Below are 15,328 nucleotides of genomic sequence, written 5' to 3'. Positions count from 1 at the left end.
TAACACCACTCAGCCGAGTTTTCAATCTCCCTCCTGTATGTTGACTCATCACCACCTTTGATACTGCCCACAACAGTAGTGTCATCAGTAAACTTGTATATGGTGTTGGAGCTGTACTTAGTCACGTAGTCATAAGTGTAAAGCAAGTAGAGCAGGGGGCTAAGCACTCACCTCTGAGCTTCATTCCCTCCTAATGGCAATTGAGAGATTTAACCTCCTACTGAACATTAAAAGTATGTTTCAAATAATTCAGAAAATGTGTAGCTCAGGTGGTCGATGGTTGGGCTGAGGTGTTCTCCAGTCTTGGGAATTTTCTTGCAAACATTTCATCACTATACTAGGAGACATTATCAGTGTACTATTAATTGTGGTGTGTCCTCTGAATGCTTGGCCTTTATATACTTATCAGTCAGTTTATTAATCAATCCTGCTAAAGGGTCGCGGCCCGAAATGTCGACTGTATCTTTTCCATAGATGTTGTCTGGCCTGCTGAGTTCCTCCAGCATTTTGTGTTGCTTAGACTTCCAGCATCTGCAGATTTTCTTCTGTTTAATAAACATCTGTGTTTTTGAATACCACATATCAATGCTAAATTTCAATATGTTTGATGTGCTTGCACATTAAGAGGGGATTAAAATGTTAATCACCCTCATAGAGATCCACCAGTGGTGACGTATCTCATGGGTGTGTTGCATCTGGAAATGAGAAAGGATTTAAAATTGTTGGAGAGAATTATTGACATTTCAGGTCAAAAATCTGTAGCCTTTTCATAAATTTGACAGTGTAATAAAACAGAATGCCATTTACTAAATATATCATGAGACAATCAAAATTATCCCATCCGAATCACGTGTAAATCAAAAGGGCACAAAATAATTTATTCAGAAAAAGATTGTTTAGAAACATTGGAGCAAAGGGCAACATAAAGATCAAGGTCATTTAGTTTTGAGTACAAAATGGAAAGGAAAAGAAGACCATAATGTATAAACCCGTGAATCTTTAGATCTCAATGCAAGGACTAAGCTATATCATGATTTTTTCCTAGTTGCTTATGTTGTTTCCCAGCTGAAGAAACCTGCTATTCACTTCAAATTAATGAGCTGAATTTCCCTTGAATCATTACTTAGGAGAAAGAATGGATCTCAGATTAGTAATTAAGAGTCTATTACTTTGACAATGTAGGATTAAATTAACAACCTGGAGTGTATTGTACAGACCTTTGACACATTCTTGCCAAGTTTCATCTTCTTCTCGGCTGGATCAGCCTATTAATGAATGGACTAAATCTTGCATGTAAATAGGAAGGACTTTAAATATTTGTTAATAGAATTGTTCATTATCAATGCTACTCGTATTTTTTTCCAAATGCTGTTATTGAAAATTACCACAACTAAATATTTTGATGTTCTCAGGAATAATCCTGAGAAATTGTCTCCTAGATGATGAGGGAATCGCCTTTTGGGAACCTCCAAGCTTTACCAAATGTGTATCTAATGACTACCAGATGTTGCAAACTGAGGTATGTGTATTGTCTTATACTCTGAGGTGAGGTATATTTTAATCTATTGTCTAACCGGTAAAGGAATTTCTTTTCTATATCTCTGTGGCAGGTTTCTTCTTTTCTACCTGCTCTGAAGCCCTGTGTTTAAATGAGATTTTTATTTTCCCATTTTTCTTTCTGTCATGTTGTTTTACTAAATATCCTCATTCATAAGAGCTTCAATAAAATAATAGAGTCAAGGTAGCTCAGAGTTTGAGATTTTGCAATGCTAGGTAAACAGCACTGACTTTAAACTAGGCCAGAGAAAGGCCTATCACCAAGGCAACTAAGGACGGGCAATCAATGCCAAGAAAGTCAACATCAATCACAACTGACAATGAAGAATAAAGAAAAACTGTGAAGCCATGAAGAATTTATTTCACAGTGTGCTAGAATTTAAAAAGAAGATCATGTACTAATGTATTATCAAATTAAAACTTCTTATATTAACAAAATGCCAATTTTTAAATGGGTAATTTTAATCAGAGAATATTAATAAACCTGAAGGATAAGCACTCAAATTTATTTTATTGCTGTCTCAGTTTGACTCTTAACACCTGGTGGCCTCAATTTTGTTTAATCATTAAGTGTGTTTAACCATTTCGGATCATAACCTTTTTTTGCACAACATCTGCTGGTTCTGGTGCTGCTGTCATCAAAAATGTTGGTTGTTTTTGACAATTGTGCTTTTGTCTTGTTTATTAATGCTTGTCATTTAGTGACTTAAAATACCAAATCTAACTGAGAGATTTCACTTTATTCTTTGCTTGCCTTAGCTGCTTTCCCTTGCCCTGTCATTATTTTGAACCTATTATTAAATCCTGTCAATGAACTGAGGTGTTAGATTTGAATTTCTATCTTCGCCTTTCCTGACTGACGTATTGAACATTTCCATCATTCTCTGCTTTTATTGTTGATTTAGAGTGTCTGCAGTACTTTGCTTTTACCTTATGTTAATCTTATGTGATTAGTTTGCTTGATGAGTGAAGTTGCAGGTAAATGAGAATATTGGAAGGAGGATGTGTATCTAGACTATGAAAGGGTTTTTGATAAAGCTGTGCACAAAAATAATTGGATGGGATGAGAAAACTGATACATTATTGATTAAATAGCAGAAAATAGTGTAGAAGAACAATTTATCAGAGTGGACAAAAATGTAATGTCAACTAAATGTACTTTCTTGATTAACTATTTATGACTTAGATGAGTATGGAAGGCATAATTTCGAAGTTTGTAGATGACGTAGAAATGACATAAAATGCAATAAACTTTGAAGAGGGTGGTGATGTGTTAGCCAGAGGAATAGACTCATGTTAATGAAATCTGCAGTGTGATGATTCATTGGATAACAAGAATATAGGAAAGCAGTGTCAATTGAATGGCACAAAATCAAAGAGCAAAGACCCTTTAAAAATGGCAGAGTGTTATTTTTAAAGATATCCTTGCTTTTATAAATTTAGGGATGATGTGTAGAAGCATTCTTTATAAAATACAGATTAGATTCCAGAGGAGTCTGTGGCACTTCTGGGATTCACACTGTAGAAAGGATGTCAAAGCTTTGGCGAGTGTGCAGAAGGATGTTCTGAAAGGATACTAGGGATAGAGGACTCCAGCTCCACCAAAAGACAAGTGAAATTAAAGCTGTTTTCCTTTGTGTAAAAGAGAAAAGGAGATTTGACAGACATGCTGGAAAACATGGAAGATTTCAATTAAGAAAATATAATCTCTTTACAGCAGTGAAAGGTAATTTATTGGAGGTGCACATTTAAGTTCAATAGCAATTTAAGCTGATCTGGAGCATCTTGCTTAAAGTCTGGTCAGTACTAGTAATGAGAAAATTTCAGGGCTAAGTGGTGAGGAAAGAGAAATGGGACTAATTGGACAACTTTGGCATTAAGTAACACAGACCTGAAGAGTTTAATATCCTCAATAAGTTCCACAACGTTCTGAGTAATTGAAGAAAACTCATGAGTAGAGGTGTATTTTCTGATTTCATGTTGAAAGTTATAGTTTCATATTTGGACATCAGGGATGAGATTAGAAATATGACACAGCATTCAGCAGAATTAATTACACGAATGGATATGAAGTTGCTAAGTGGTGGTGTTAGCTATAATCTTGCACACAGCGGAAGGCCGAGGACTGGAGAAATGCAGATACTGTAGATGCTACACTGCTGTTCAGTGAATAAACTTGACACAACAGGCCAAATAGTTTACGATAGTGGAGAATCTTTTAGAAGCGGGAACAAAAGAAAACAGTTTGAAAGTCAGTATGAATATCTTAAATACAAAATAATCTTAATGAAAATTTGATGGAAATTTTTGATGACTTATGGGTGTATGTTGATGCCCAAGAATGTTACATATCACACTAAAAATAGGGTTGTCTATAATTTCAGAGTCCTTGAAGTAAAAGTGCAGTAGAAGAATTGCCAAAAAAATAAATGTGACAGAGCTGTATGGTTATGAACCATTGTTTATTGTACTGCAGAGGAGTTTATGATGTTCTTATAAACAGAGGCATAAAGAAGTCATTCAGTGTCTGCAGTGCTATGCTGCAGATGTTCTATGACTCAGTGGTGGCCAGCATTCTATTCTACACTGTAGTCTGCTGGGGCTGGAGGGTGAGAGCAGCTGACACCAAGAAGATGGATAATCTCGTCAGGAAGGCTGGTTCTGTTCTGTGGGGTGGAACTGGATTCCCTGGTGCTTGTGTCTGAGAGGAGAATGCTGCAGAAGCTATGGAGCATTACGGACAATCCCTCTCACACCCTCCATGACGCACAGGACAAACAGAGGAGCACCTTCAGTAACAGGCTGATTCCACCGAGGTGCAACACAGAACACCACATGAGATCCTTCTGCCCTGTGGCTAAAAGACTCTACAACTCCTCCTCTTTAAGTATATAAATATATGGTTTCATTGCACAGCTGTATTTTGAACTATTACTTTTCAGTGCACATATTATATTCTCTTTCATCCCTCAACGCTTACATTTTGTATTTTAAAGTATATATTTCCGACTGAGCAACTTTGCAACAATAATTTCCTTTGGTATAAATAAAGTTTTATCTTATCTTAAAGTACAAGAGCAAGGTAATCATGATGAACCTGTTTGGTCACAAATGAAATTTATGTCCAGTTCAGGGTGTTAATGCTTTTGAAAGATGTAAGGGTATGAGTGAGGGTGAAGAAGGGTTTGCAAAAATAACTCCAGGGAAACTAGACTAGTTACTCTGATAGACTGGAGAAGCTGATGGTGTTCTTGGAATAGGGGAGATTCTAAGGAAATCTGATCAAGTTATTTAAAATCATGAAGAACCGATACAGAGCAGATAGTGATTAAAATCAATCACTCGAGCAAGGCTGATCAGATCAGACCAGACCAGACCATGTGTGTCAGGTTGGGTATACATGTTCCTGAACCATTCATTTGGGGTTGGTTTGGGCCGACCATGCCTTGCATGCAAAAAATGAGAGACAGAGGCGTGTGTGTGTGTGTGTGTGTGTGTGTGTGTGTGTGTGTGTGTGCGTGTGTGTGTGTGTGCGTGTGTGTGTGTGTGTGTGTGTGTGTGTGTGCGCGCGCGCACGCGTACATGTCAGTTTCTAAAGCCATGGGGAGAAGGCGGAGGAGTGGGGTAAGATAAGTTGCTTTTGAATAGAATCAGCATGAACGATGGGCCAAGTGCACTCTCCTCTGCTGCTACCTTTCTGTGATTCTCTTGTACAGTAATATATTCATTCACAACCTATTTGACTAATTTTCTAAACTAGGTAGTGTGAAGATACAGTTGTAACTGATGCATTTGTTAAATCAGGTCAAAAGCTTGAAAGAAATTAGATAATATTGCTGTAATTTATTGGTTGAAGTAGCAAATAGAAAATTGCTTATATTGCCTTCCATACTTATCGTCCCAGAAATGGATCATGGTGTTCATTTAATTGAAATAAAGCAAAGAAAATCTTTCTGGCTTCTGCCTGTGGTAGAATTCATAAATTATTTCCTGGGAGCCCAAAATACGTCAGTTAAGATTCATCCATTTGGAAATACTTTATGAAATTGTAATCTTCCTGAGTTCATTATGACCTTATATTTCTTGTTAATTTCTGTATATCAATTAATCAATTATTGTCATAGCTCTTTGAATAACTCGTATTTTTAATATGCTTATATTTTGATTTAAATTAAACATAGTGTCGTTAAAATGCCTAAGGCATTAACACAATTTGTAATGCCTTAAGGGGTTTCTTTGAAGAAAGTAACATAATACTAAAATCAGACGTTAAATGCTTTTATACAGTAAATAAGTGGCTAACTAATTTAATTGCAAACCTTAAAATTTATTTCAGAACTTAATTTTGCTTTGCATTCATTCTTTTGAAAAATCATGTTTTAATTTCAGTTGCTAGACTGCAGCCAGAGAGAGATTAAAATATTACCTAAACACTCACATAAATAAGTGCTGTTGTCCAGGGTATAACTTTAGTAAGTAATCTGTATCTTTTACAAAAGCTCATGCTGCCAACATTACCGACCTTAATTTAATTTTGTGTTATGTGGGAGAAAAGCCACAGGATGCCTGTGATGTGAGAGCTGCTGGCCTTAACAAGTCTCTGTCTAAGTTTTCTTTTCTCCCCTTGATTTTTACTGGTCCTTCACTGCCTATGGTTCCCATCTCTTTCTTTCTTGTTGTTTTTCCTTTTATGTCACGACCGTTACTTTTTGACCATCTTTGCCCTCATCTGTAATTCCCATCTTTCACTTAATTCTGGGGTTAATATCACTACTTTTTATGTAATTCCTCCATCCTTTCCCACTTTTTCTTCAATTTCTCTTATTGCTCTCACTTGACCCCTGTCCCCTAAGTTTCCCCTGTTTTCCTAACTACATGTTATTTCTGCCCTGGTTCCCTCAGCCTCTCTATCTGCTCCTTTACCTTTCTTTCATCTCGTTCCCTTTTTCACATCCCACCTTTAATACCCTTGAACTGTTTTGTTACCCTAAGACGGCAGTGTCAGATCATCTGAAAATTCAGTAACATCTCACTTAATGCTTGGACAGCAGGTGATTGGCAATCACTATATTATTGTACTGAGACACAGTTGAAAGTTTCTCTTTGTATGCCATCCATTACATACATAAGTGCATCGAGACAGTACAAAAGACAAAAAAAACTAAATAATAGAATGCAGATTATAGTGTTCCAGTGCAGCGCAGGCAGACAAATAAGGTGCAAGGTTTGACAAGGTAGACTGAGAAATCAAGATTTCATCCTCATCATAAACCAGGTTTGTTCAATAGTCTCAGAATACCAAGAAAGAGGTAATTCTTGAGTCTGGTGATACTATTCTCAAGCTATTGTATCTTCTGCTCGATGAAAGAGGGAGAAGAGAGAATGACTCGGCTGGGAAGGGTCCTTGATTATTTTTGCCGAGTCCCCGAAGCAGTAGGAGGTATAAATAGAATCAATGGTGGGGAGATGGGGCTGTTTTCACAACTCTTCAATTTTTCATTGTCTTGGAGATGATCAGTTGCCATCCCAAGCTATGATGTTTCCAGATAGAGATCCGGCTGCTAGAAACGACAATTAATAGTTCTGTGGTACTGAAGAAAAAGGAAGGTCAGGAGCCAGGTCAGGAGCCAGGTCAGGGTGGGAGAAGCATCAGTAGGCCAAACAATAGATGAATGTGCTGTGAAGCAGCATTGAGGGGATTTAGTGAATGTTTCAAATCTTGTGTTTGACCATGTGCTAAGGAATAGGACAGAGTGAGGATAACGGAGCTGGAAATAACAGGCATTAGCAAGGGAGGAAAGCAACCAATGAAGAACCAGAAAGTAATGCAGAGAATACTGTGGATGATTCAATGTGGCTTGTTTTACATGTACACCTTATAGCTCCTATCTAAAACAACACACACTAAATCATCCACAATATTCTCTGTATTACTTTTCCCATTTAAATAGCTGTTCAAATGCCTTTTCAATGTTGTAATTATATCTGTCTCTTGCCTCCTGGTCTGGCAGCTCATTCCAGATAACCATGAGCACCTGTGTGAAGTGAAGTGCTATGGAAATCTTATTGGTTGCTGCCGCACAATTCCCATAAGTATTGACCAAAACAAAAGGTAATCTGGGAATAAGCATGGCCAACACTATAAAAGACTGAAAAATGAAAATATACATGCAAGCTTCAGAGTAATCATGTTCCACTCCAGGGCGTGTGAATTCTGATGAGCACAGTGTTGAAAATGGTTGTTAAAAGCTGATCATCCCAGCCCCAGGAGTTCCTCAGGGCAGAGTCCAAAGTCCAAGCTGCTTCAACTACTTCATTAATGACCTTCCTTGCATAATAAGGTCAGAAGCGGGAATGTTTACTCACGATTGGATAATGATCACTTCAATTCACAAATCCTCAGCAAATGCAGCAGCCCATCCCCGAATGCTACAAGACCCAGACAGTGTTCAGGCACAGGCTGATAAGTGACAACATCTGTGCCACAAAACTATCAGCTCAAATGAGAAAGAGTTGAGCCAATTCCTGTTGGCATCTGTTGTCTCTGTCATTTCTGAATCAATCACCATCAGCATCCTGTTGACCAGAAATGCAACTAAGCCCAGTCACATAAATATATAACTATAACAACTGCTCAGAAGCTGGGTATTCTGTGAGATTGGTGCACTTTATCACATCTCAGATTCTTTCTAGCTTCTTCAAGCTATGAACCAGGAATGTGTGGAACACACTCCACGTGACTGAAAATGTACAGCTCCAACATCACTCGAATAGCTTAACAACACTTAGGATTGAGCAGTCTACTTGCTTTGGTAACCCATCAACTCCCTTTAACATTAATTTTGTCCACCGCTGGTACAAAATGGAAACTATCAGAGCCAGTAACAAATGTACTGCAGTTATTTACTGTCATAAAATACATGTGCATCAGACATCACTATCTCAGTCTTCCCTTCAGGTCGTACACCATTCCAACATGGAACAATAACAATGTTTCTTTATTGTTGCTGTACATAAATCCTGGAGCTCTCTAGCAAACACCATCACGTGGATATTCCTCTAGAAATTTGGAGCTGTTTAAGAAGATGGCCCTCCTCCGTCAGCCACTGCCATCTTCTCAAGTGAAATTAGGGATGGGCAGTAACGCATGCCTTATCAATTACAGCCAGATGCACCAAAAATAATAAGAAAATGGTGTTTTTAGTTGTTCCCTGATGCATTCTGTTCAAGATCTGAGGCATGATCACAGATTTTCCCAGTCCTGATAGAAGTGCAGCACAGTAATTCAACTTATTCCTGCAACCACAACTTTGCAGGAAGGACGGATATGATTGTAAACTATAAGAGGGTTGCTCCATCAGTATGGATTTGGCACATTGATGGTCTAGTGTAAGGATCTACACAAATGTATTTGGTGTGGTGAATTACCATAGTTGATATGTGAAGCAAAGAATTTGCACTGTAAGCAAAGCAATTTGCTGTCAAGGTTACCAAGATGATGAAGGTGAATTATTAAAAAAAAACAAAGACACTGTTCAGAAATAGAGCCAGAATATGCTCTAGACACTTCTGCCTGTTTGAATATCTGAAACAAATTGCCTCAGAAATCAACCTTGGCCAAAGAACCTTCTTGCTGCACACAACTTTTGTAGAGTTACTTTCATGAGGTTCCTCTCCAAACCTGACCCCAACAAATCACAGTAACTTGCAGTTAAATAGTTCACTTATGCAAGGAATCTTCACAGCACATCTTCCAAAAGAAGAGGCAGTTATCCAGTAGAATGCTAAGATGTCTTGGGAAGATTTTACTAAACACACAGTGAAAGTGGAAGGGAAGAAAATGGGGAAAGGGAGCAAGCTAAAAGGTTCTACACAAGAATTCCAGACAGTAGGAAAATAATGAGGAACACTTTCTTATGCAGTGGAGTTGGTGACAATTAAATTAAAATATACATTCTATTTTTCTATATAAATATTTTCTTTAAAAATAAAATGGCTGATAAAGGGTATTGTTGCTAATAAACAGAGTGAGACTTGGAGCCTTGTTGTGAGACAATTTGGATAGTGTGAGATGTTTGTTTAATAAATGCTTCTTAAGCAAGGGCGGTCCACAAAGTCATTAATTAATTTCATACACAGCCCACTGATATTCTATTTTTATAACACAGGAAAAAATGTTTGCAATTGAAAGAATTGAAAAGGGTTATTTGGTGAGCGACTGGCCCATTTAAGTAATTTAAAATAGAAATCCAAATATGAAAAATATCCATATCATTGAAGTACAACTTAAGTATTTTTTGTTCTTGTGATTAGATTGCTCAATAATCCTTCTTGATATTATCATGGATATTACCAGCATAGTTTATGAATGAATTTAGCACAAAAAAATTGGTGTTAGGCATAAAAACAGTTTATATGTCACAGAATCTGCTCATATTTTCACAGTCTTGTGCATTATACAACATGTTTGTTTAATCTGCAGACAAGAGAACACCTAACTAAGGCCCAGCGAGGGCTAATCGGTGATGGGGTATCAGCAATTATAAGAAAGCTGGCAGACACTTCAGAGGGAGGAACAAGCTACAGTGGAGACATCCTAGCCTTACTTGACATTTTGAAGAACGTGACAGAAATCTTCCGTAGGGCTTATTACACTCCTGTCTCTGGAGATATCCAGGTTGGTAAAATGTGACAAATTATTGATTGAAAAGATATGAAATAAAAGTTCTTTCACTTGCTCTGATTTCTATGCAATCTAATACTGAATCCAGCTCTGTATCTTTATGTTGAAAATGATAAATCTGCTACCTCAGAAAAGGTATTATGGTGTCCTGGAGGGTAAATGGGTATTAGACATGGATTAGTCATGATTGGATGAAATAGCAGATAAGGCTTGACATCTATTCACATCAAACTTTTCATCTTGCTATTCTTTCAATTCTCTTACGTTTTGATTATGTGTTTTTCAAATTGTTCTTATGCCAAAAATGTCACTTTCACACTTCCAGAAAAAGTTGCAGAGTTGGAAGGAGAACAAATCAATCCATCATTTTTACTATTTAGTTCAACAGCCAGTTCTCTGATGCTATCTTTGTTGTGAGAATTGAGTTGACAACATTCAGCAGGTCAAACAAAATCCATAGAAATGAACAAACATTGAACGTTTCAGGCTAAGACCCTTCTTCAGAACAATATACTTCTTACTGTGTTGCGTTTGAGGGATATTGTTGGAGAATTAATGAAAATTACAGCATTCACAAGAAAAACAGTTAAACCAAAATTATACACAACTTTTACAAGAAAGAACACAAATAAAATCAGATAGAAAAACAAAGTCCAAGAAGTGCAAAGCAACCAAAGTGATTAGAGTGTCATTATATTGAAGTAGTGATTAGGGTTATGTAGATTGGTTCAAGAAGTAAGTGGTTGAAGTAGGTAGCCTTTCGATGGGACTTTGTGCTTCTGTAACTTCTGCCCGATGATAGCCCTGAGAAAATGGCATGGATGGTGGGAAACTTTGATGATGGAAATTGCCTTCTCGAGGCAGCGCCTCAGGTACATATTACTGAACTGACTACACATATAATCTAATATCTATTCTGCTTTAGGAGTGCTCATTTTATCATTAATGTTGCAATATACATTTTTTTTTTGTTTTGCAGAATTTTGTTCAAATAGTAAGCAATTTGTTATCAGAAGAAAATAAGCCAAGATGGAAAGAAGCTCAGCTGGTAAGAGTTAAAGAGAAAGTCAAATTTTAAATAATTAAAAAAGTTCTGTTGAAGCAATTATTGATTATTTACTGAATTAAATGCATATGGTCAACCCTCTACAACTCCTTTTGACAGCAAACCATGCTGTTATTGGACTGTTTAATTTACAGCCATGGAGTTGAAGTTGAAATGAAAAATTGATTTTCTTAGTTTCTGTAAAATTGGATATACATATAGATACCTGCACATCCAGAAAATTAAGTTGCTTTTTGAGTACGCATTTGAGCTTTCCTAAAGCAATGTTTTGCCTCATTTGATGTTTTGATGAAGCTGTTTGATGGATGTAAAGATGCAATATCAGAGTACCGAAACTGTATTTCTTAAATTAGTTAATGACTTGGTTCTTAATGCCGATGCAGGTAACATATCAGTCCTTGTTCTCTTCGAGTTAAGTGCAGCATTTGATACTGTAGATCACAGCATTCTCATAAACAACTTTAGACAATGGGCAGGACTTTGTTGTACTTCCTTAGCCTGATTTCTGTTTTATATAACGGAAATAAAATTCTTTGTTAGTTGTGGTGATGGTGCGTCCAAAATCCGTGACATTGTGTTTGGTGTGCTGCAAGGATCAATTCTTTGCCTGTTGTTGTTTTTACTCTACATGCTCCTATTAGGTCAGAATATTTCAAATCACGAGGTGAATTACCACAACTATGCAGAAGACACACAGCTGTATTTGTTTAGACCCTGAGGCTCTAAACCCTCTGCTCCAATATCTTGCTAGCATTACAGAATGAATAAATATAAATTTCCTTAAATTAAATAAGGAAAAGTCTGAATTTTTTTTGTTATTGTTAGCAAAAAAAAGTGTGAATCTTAGAAATAAACTTGACCTTCTGGCCTTACAAATCAAGCTAGAAGTAAATAATTTAGGTGTTATTATTGACTCTGAGCTAAATTTCAAATCACATATTAACGATATTATTAAGACTGCATTCTTTCATTTAAGGAACATTGCAAGATGCAGAAAAATTGATATGCACTTTTGCTTTTAGCCAATCAGACTACTGTAATGCACCCTTGTCAGGACTGCCTAAGAAGTGCTGCAGCTTATTCAAAATACAGCAACAAGAATCCCAACAACAAAAAAAAAGAAAATCTGAGCACACTTCACTGGTTTTGGCATTATTGCACTCTTTGTCTGAGTCCTTTAGGATAGATTTTAAAAGATTCTTAATTGTATATAAGGCTCTGAATAGTCCAGCTCCTCCATATATTTTGGAGTGTCTATCCACTTACATCTCTATCATAATCTTATATCTGTGAATACTGGTTTGCTTAGTGTTCCGAGAGCCAAGCATATAAGGTCTGGTGATGTGGCCTTCTGCTCCTATGCACCAAAAATCTGGATTAGTCTACCGACTGAGATATGCCAGGCTAATACGGAGGAATGCTTCAAAGTAATTCTAAAAAACAACTTTTTAATTTGGCCTACTTATAGGACTACTGTAAGTGTAAATGGTACCGCAACGTTAAAGCCAGGACTAACAGGCTCCGGGACAGGCCTTCAGACTGATTAATTCATGCTGACACAATTGTATTTCTAAGCTATATTGACTGTTCTGTTGTATATCTCACTGTACATAGTACTTATTACAAATTACTATAATTTGCACATTGCACATTCAGACCGAGACGTAAAACATAGAAACATAGAAAATCTACAGCACAATACAGACCCTTTGGCCCACAAAGCTGTGCTGAACATGTCCCTACCTTAGAACTACCTAGGCTTTATTCATAGCCCTCTATTTTACTAAGCTCCATGTAACCATCCAGGAGTCTCTTAAAAGGCAGTATCATTTTCACCTCCACCACCGCTGCTGGCAGCCCATTCCACGCACTTACCACTCTCTGTGTAAAAAAAATTACCCCTGACATCTATTCTGTACCTGCTTCCAAGCACCTTAAAACTATTTAAGTAAGGAAAAAAATGATTTTTTTGTTATTGTTAGCAATAAAAAAGAAGTGTGAATCTAACGTAGAGAATTTTACTCCTCATTTATGTGAAGGTTGTAAGAAATAGTCAATTCAATTCAATTAATGCCTCTTGATGTTGATTACATTTATATAATTTGGTATATTTTATTACATTTTATTCTATATAATGTTTGTCTTTACTTATGATTCTTAATTTTGCCTCGTATTTCTATGACTATATTGATTTATCTTTACAATCAATGTAAAGCACTCTGAGCCTGCATCTTAATGTATGAAATGGGGGTGCTATATAAATAAAGCTATATTATTTATTCTTTCTCAGCTCAAGCTGGTAATACATGAGGTTCAGGCATAGCCAAGCACATTCATTTCTCAATTACCAAGAACTTTCAGACTATTTTAGTGGTGCTTAGTATTGTGGCTTTCAGGAGATTTACATAAATGTTGCTGTTTAGGCCTAATTGTTTAATGCTATTGTGTAGTGATTTAGGATGGTACCAGTTGTAGATATTACTATTGGGACAATGTATACTCTGTTCATGTTCCATAGTCTTTCAATTTCATCTTTTAATTCAGCATATTTCTGATGTTTTTCACTTATTGATTTCTGTATGTTATGTGTGGTTGGAATGGCTATATCTATTAAGTAAGTTGCTCTTGCTTGTTTATCCTGTATTGTTATATCTGGATGTTTATTCTGGATTGTCCCACCTGTGATAATGGATTGCTTGTAATATAATTTATGGGACCTGACGCTAAAACTAGACCAGGCTTGTACTTATAATAATGTATAGTTTCTTTTATGAGTTTGTACTTTAAAGCAAGATTTTGGTGAATAATGTTTGCCATTTGATTGTGCCTGTGCAAGTAATCAGACTGAGTTAAACTGCTGCAGGATCCTGTAATGTGCTGGATTGGTTCTGGTTTCTCTTGGTATTTTCTGCATTTATCGTCTGGAATTTGCTGATCTGTTATTATGTATTTTTGATAATTTTTTTGCTAACCACCCAATCTTGTAGTATTATTATTACTATTATTATTGTTACCATTTATCAGTTCAGGTTTATTTACCAGATCAAGCCTGGTATGGGGAAAGTAACATTTGTGTCACAAAATCGTATCCAATAAATCATTTCACCTGAAGAAGTTGATCTATTTTGTTGGATATCAGATGCTCCACTATTTACACTTTTGAAGTCAATATAGATCAGCAATGCAATTGGCACTAGTTAAGTACAGTAAATATTGTAGCCACAAATTCCATTGGAATGATTTTCTATAATATTTTTAATCATTTGCAAACCTAAGCTTTATTTAAAGATCATGAAGCTAGAAAAGACATGATCCCATGGTCATGAGGGACTTCAAACTGGGAAATTCAGGTTGGTACTGGATCCTAAGAGAAGGAATTTATAGAATGCCTATAAGATGGCCTTTTAGAGCAGTTTATATAGTCAAGCCCACTGGGGAAAGGGCAATTTTAGATTCGGTGTTGTACAACTAATTAGATTTGTTTAGGCAGCTTAATGTAAAGGATCTCTGAAGAGGCGGTCCATCATAATATGATAAAATTCATTCTGTAAATTTAGAGGGAGAAGCTAAAGTGAGATGTATTGATATTACAGTTAAGTTGTGGTAACTACAAAAGCACCAGAGAGGAGCTGGTAAAGATGATTGGAAGTGTGATCCTCGCAATGATGACAGTAAAGCAACAATGGCAGGTGTTACTGGGAGTAATTTGGAAGATGCAGGATTATTTTATCCCAAAGAAGAAGTTACCCCTCCCCCCCCATTTTATTCTGCAGTTTTCCCTCTTCCTTTCCAGTCCTAATGAAGGGTCTCACCCTAAAATGTCGACTGTTTATTCATTTTCATCGCCTGACCTGTTGAGTTCCTCCAGCATTGTGTGTGTTGAACCGTATCCTATGGCTCTTATCATCTTAGTGGGTAGTGAGTCAATGTCTTATCTGTGTTGTTAAGTTGGTGTAAAATTTACATAGTGTATTTAAGGTTTTCGTAACAAGGTTGATGAATGCCAATGTAATTCCAAATCA

At 36.6% G+C, this 15,328-nt stretch overlaps 1 protein-coding gene across 12 annotated transcripts in view; it reads left to right on the top strand.

Moving 5' to 3' along the window:
- Positions 1-15,328, top strand: part of adgrb1a (adhesion G protein-coupled receptor B1a) — a 566,941-nt gene that overhangs the window by 279,806 nt on the left and 271,807 nt on the right. For all 12 annotated transcript variants that reach the window (XM_063058411.1, XM_063058402.1, XM_063058383.1 and 9 more), the window contains 3 exons: positions 1,413-1,519; positions 10,040-10,234; positions 11,220-11,288. In XM_063058411.1, the coding sequence (XP_062914481.1) occupies positions 1,413-1,519; positions 10,040-10,234; positions 11,220-11,288 (371 nt within the window). The remainder of the gene's footprint in view (positions 1-1,412; positions 1,520-10,039; positions 10,235-11,219; positions 11,289-15,328) is intronic.

The sequence above is a fragment of the Mobula hypostoma genome, chromosome 1 (genome assembly GCF_963921235.1).
Source record: "Mobula hypostoma chromosome 1, sMobHyp1.1, whole genome shotgun sequence".
Classification (NCBI taxonomy): Eukaryota; Metazoa; Chordata; class Chondrichthyes; order Myliobatiformes; family Myliobatidae; genus Mobula; species Mobula hypostoma.
This window is presented reverse-complemented; position numbering and strand designations above follow the sequence as displayed.